General features: G+C 49.5%; 1 protein-coding gene across 1 annotated transcript; it reads left to right on the forward strand.

Moving 5' to 3' along the window:
- Positions 1-45: 45 nt before the first annotated feature.
- Positions 46-1,263, forward strand: TM35_000051830 (putative OSM3-like kinesin; the record flags this gene model as incomplete). The annotated part of the gene is made up of 1 exon (XM_029022838.1): positions 46-1,263. One exon carries the CDS (start codon positions 46-48, stop codon positions 1,261-1,263), a length of 1,218 nt encoding a protein of 405 aa, XP_028885653.1.
- Between the last annotated feature and the right edge of the window lie 691 nt (positions 1,264-1,954).

A 1,954-nucleotide genomic window follows, 5' to 3' on the forward strand; every position in this document is an offset into this window, starting at 1 on the left:
AAAAAAAAAAAAAAACACCTCCATTAAACAACTCTCACGAAAAAGATGTCCACTGATCCCGCAAACCGATTGGAGGAGCTGCAGGCGCAGTTGCGTACCCGCAAGGAGGCACTGCGCACCCGTGTTGACGCGCTTCTCAAAGAAGCGGGCGACTCGGAGCTCCCACCACTCGAGGCTCTGCGAGAGGAGCGGATGCGATTAATCCGTGAGGTTCAGCACCACAAGGATGATGGAGATGCGATGGCTCTGCAGATTGAATCCAACGAGGATGCGGCTGCGGTGTACCGCGTGGCTGCGCGTGTGCAACGGTTTGAGTACTTCGCCGACTCTGTGGAGACATATGTGGAGAAGGAGCTCCCAGAAGAGATTGCGCAGGTGGCGGCACATGATAAGAACCACTCAGAGGATGAGGTCGCTGCGTACATTACGGAACTGCAGGAGAAGCGCGAGGCGGAGTTGAAGAAGATCAACAACCTGCAGGAGCGTACAGCCAAGCGGGCACAAGATCTTCGCAATGGACCGAAGCTTGAACAGGGTGAGGTGAACGCACACAGCCGTTCGATGAAGGCCAAAGAGGAGGAGTTGGATAAGGAGACGAAGGACACAATTGAGTACACCTCTGAGGTGCGAAATGAGAAGCAGGAACTGTTGGCGAAGGTCAAGACACTCCGTCAGGAGAAATCCAAGCTGCAGGCGGAATTGTTGGATGAGAAACACAAGGGTGAAAAGGCCATTAATGACCTCAAGAGCCGTATTCGTCATGCAGAGATGACCAACACACGCGATACCCGTCGTTGTCAAGAACTGAACAGCAGCAACGCCGCCCTGACAACAAACGCACAGATTCTCATGGGTCAATTGAATGTTGAGCACTACGGTGTGGATGGTGCCCCATCCGAGAAGAAGTTACTCCAGGAACGTAAATCCGAAGAGCGACGGGCCGCCAAACAACTCGCCCAACAGCCCGAGGAGGAGAACCACCACCACCAGGAAACCGAGGATGGCCACAGCAGCCACAACAACCACACGCCTTATCATCGCAACGAGACCGGCAACTCCGTCGCCGCGGGCTCCGGCATTTCGTCCCGCCGCCAATCCGCCGCCGCCAAGCCGCCGCTCGTCGCGCTGAAGCACACGGAGTCTCAACTCAACCGCGAGGCCGCACTGCGGGCGGAAGTCGGCCATCGCCGCGAAGAAGAAGTCTCCGCCGCTCGTGCCCGCCGCCGCAGCTCCACTCAACTGTCGCAGGCGTCGGAACACTAAAAAAAAAAAAAATGTGCCGCATGTTCTTTTCTCAGAACCGCAGGTGATAACGACTGCAATGTAGACAGGTGAGAAAACGGCATACACACAGACACACATATTACAAACAAACCATCTCCATTACGATATGACTATGATGATGATCATTCCCCTCCCCACAGACACCTCACACCGCAGGAAAGGTGGAGGAAAGAAGAACTAAAGGGATGGCCCCTGTGAAATACGTGTAGGAAATGGAGAGAGCGATATGTCAGAAGAAGTGGGGGGAGGGGGAAAAAAAAAGAAAAAAAAAAAAAGAATAGGGAAGACAAATACACGAAAAAAGGTAAAGAAGGGAATGAGGAAATAAAGAAAAGATGAAACGCAAAAAAAAAAAAAAAAAAAAAAAAAACTACCAACCAATCAATCAACAGAGCGAATGAAGGATGGGTGTGTCAAGAGGGTGATTCTAGAGAAAAATTCATAAGGCATAATTACCTTTTTTTTTGGTCTGTGTGTGTGTGTGGTTGGGAGGAAAAAGAATATGAAACAAAGGGAAAAGGTAACGAGAAAAAAAAGGAAAGAATCCAAGGAGAAAAAAAAAAAAAAATAGGTGTGAAGAAAAAAAAAAAAGAAATGTAAACGAAAGGAGCAAAAGAGAGGAAATAGAAAAGAAAATGAGCGCAGGGAAGCACGAAAAAAAAAAAAAAAA

This window comes from Trypanosoma theileri (genome assembly GCF_002087225.1).
Source record: "Trypanosoma theileri isolate Edinburgh chromosome Unknown TM35_Tth_5_V1, whole genome shotgun sequence".
Classification (NCBI taxonomy): Eukaryota; Euglenozoa; class Kinetoplastea; order Trypanosomatida; family Trypanosomatidae; genus Trypanosoma; species Trypanosoma theileri.